This window comes from Myotis brandtii, unplaced genomic scaffold, assembly GCF_000412655.1.
Source record: "Myotis brandtii unplaced genomic scaffold, ASM41265v1 C42214982, whole genome shotgun sequence".
Lineage (NCBI taxonomy): Eukaryota > Metazoa > Chordata > Mammalia > Chiroptera > Vespertilionidae > Myotis > Myotis brandtii.
This window is the reverse complement of record NW_005320277.1, coordinates 1-1,185: the sequence shown is the minus strand read 5'-3', so window position 1 is coordinate 1,185 and position 1,185 is coordinate 1. Positions and strand designations below refer to the sequence as shown.

Sequence of the window (1,185 nt, the reverse complement as noted above, 5' to 3'; positions counted from 1 at the left end):
GAGAGCTGGCTGTTACACATTTACCAGCACACCACTGACCCCACCCACTCTCCGGAGGGTGGTACCTTGAGCTCAGCTCCCTGGCAGGGTGGGAGGGGTGATGATTTTGACGAGAGATGCTTACACACAAACTCACGCTCCCTCTCCCCAGCCAAGGTGCACTTTCCCTTCCACACCTGTGACCTGAGGATCGATGGCGACTGCTTCATGGTGTCTCCAGAGGCAGACACCTATTACGGAGCCAAGATGAAATGCCAGGTGACAGCTGGCCCCTGCCTTCCCGGGAAGCCCCTCCCCTCTAGGGTCGCAAGGACTAAGGAGGGATCCTGGACTGAGATGGTTCCTTCGACACCTTCTCATCATTAGCATAAAGCAGGGGTCCACTCAGAGGCCCACGGAAACCAAGAGGTCACATACTGAGCTGAGGGACCAGGAGCGAGGCCCCCACCCAACCCCCATCTAAGGAGCTGTCCTGACTCAGCTCCAGCTGCTGGCTGCCAACAGGGATACGAGTCGGGGAGGCCAGAACTCGGGATTTTTCAGAACCAGAAATCCAGATTTTCATTGGCATCTCTAGACTTATTAATGTTGGCGGCCAACTCAAATTGTGTAAGGCACTGAGCAAGTAAACCAAAAGCCTTCCAGTGGCAAGACCCTGCCAGGCTGGGCCCCGGCGCAGGCAGGGGAGAGGGAGGGGGACCCCTCGTCTAAGAGGCAGGAGGCTGTGGGGTGGGGGACGAGGACAGCACAGCCAGCACACGCACTTGTCACTCATGGCCGCGGTGGGGTGGCAGGAAGGGCTGCCTGAGCTCTGGGTCCCTGCCGGCATGACCCAGAGTGGGGGTTACAGGGAAAGGGCGGGGTCCTCGCCCAGATCGAGAGCCAGAAAGTGCAGGACATCCTCGCCTTCTACCTGGGCCGCCTGGAGACCACCAACGAGGTGACTGACAGCGACTTTGAGACCAGGAACTTCTGGATCGGTGAGTGTGGGGGCTGGGATGCCCCCAGGAATCTGGGCCGTGGAAACCAGAGCACCCACCAGCAGACAGTCAGGCTGGGGTGAAGGCTTGGAGCCCAATGGGGCCGGCAGTCAGGCTGGCTCCCCCTGCCCCGGGGAGAGAGCGGCAGGGAGAGAGAACCACCAGGGGAGCGCGAGGGCTGGGGAGGGGCCGAAGGGCAGGGACC

General features: G+C 60.9%; 1 protein-coding gene across 2 annotated transcripts; it reads left to right on the top strand.

The window, feature by feature from the left end:
- The first annotated feature begins 37 nt into the window (after window positions 1-37).
- Window positions 38-1,176, top strand: LOC102253616 (C-type lectin domain family 18 member A-like). 2 transcript variants are annotated; one of them, XM_005852929.2, is made up of 2 exons: window positions 38-258; window positions 875-1,176. In XM_005852929.2, exons 1-2 carry the CDS (start codon window positions 208-210, stop codon window positions 1,061-1,063), a joined length of 240 nt encoding a protein of 79 aa, XP_005852991.1. In that variant the 5' UTR covers window positions 38-207; the 3' UTR covers window positions 1,064-1,176. The 2 variants fall into 2 exon arrangements, with proteins under 2 accessions (XP_005852991.1, XP_014400760.1); XM_014545274.1 differs by having other exon boundaries at window positions 59-258; window positions 851-1,176.
- Window positions 1,177-1,185: the final 9 nt, after the last annotated feature.

What these genes read in the sequence shown, in the direction of transcription:
- LOC102253616 (XM_014545274.1), top strand. Translation starts at nt 208, where the DNA reads ATGGTGTCTCCAGAGGCAGACACCTATTACGGAGCCAAGATGAAATGC. An exon ending in GAGCCAAGATGAAATGCCAG is followed by an intron (nt 259 to 850) that starts GTGACAGCTGGC and finishes TGGGGGTTACAG; the next exon opens with GGAAAGGGCGGGGTCCTCGC.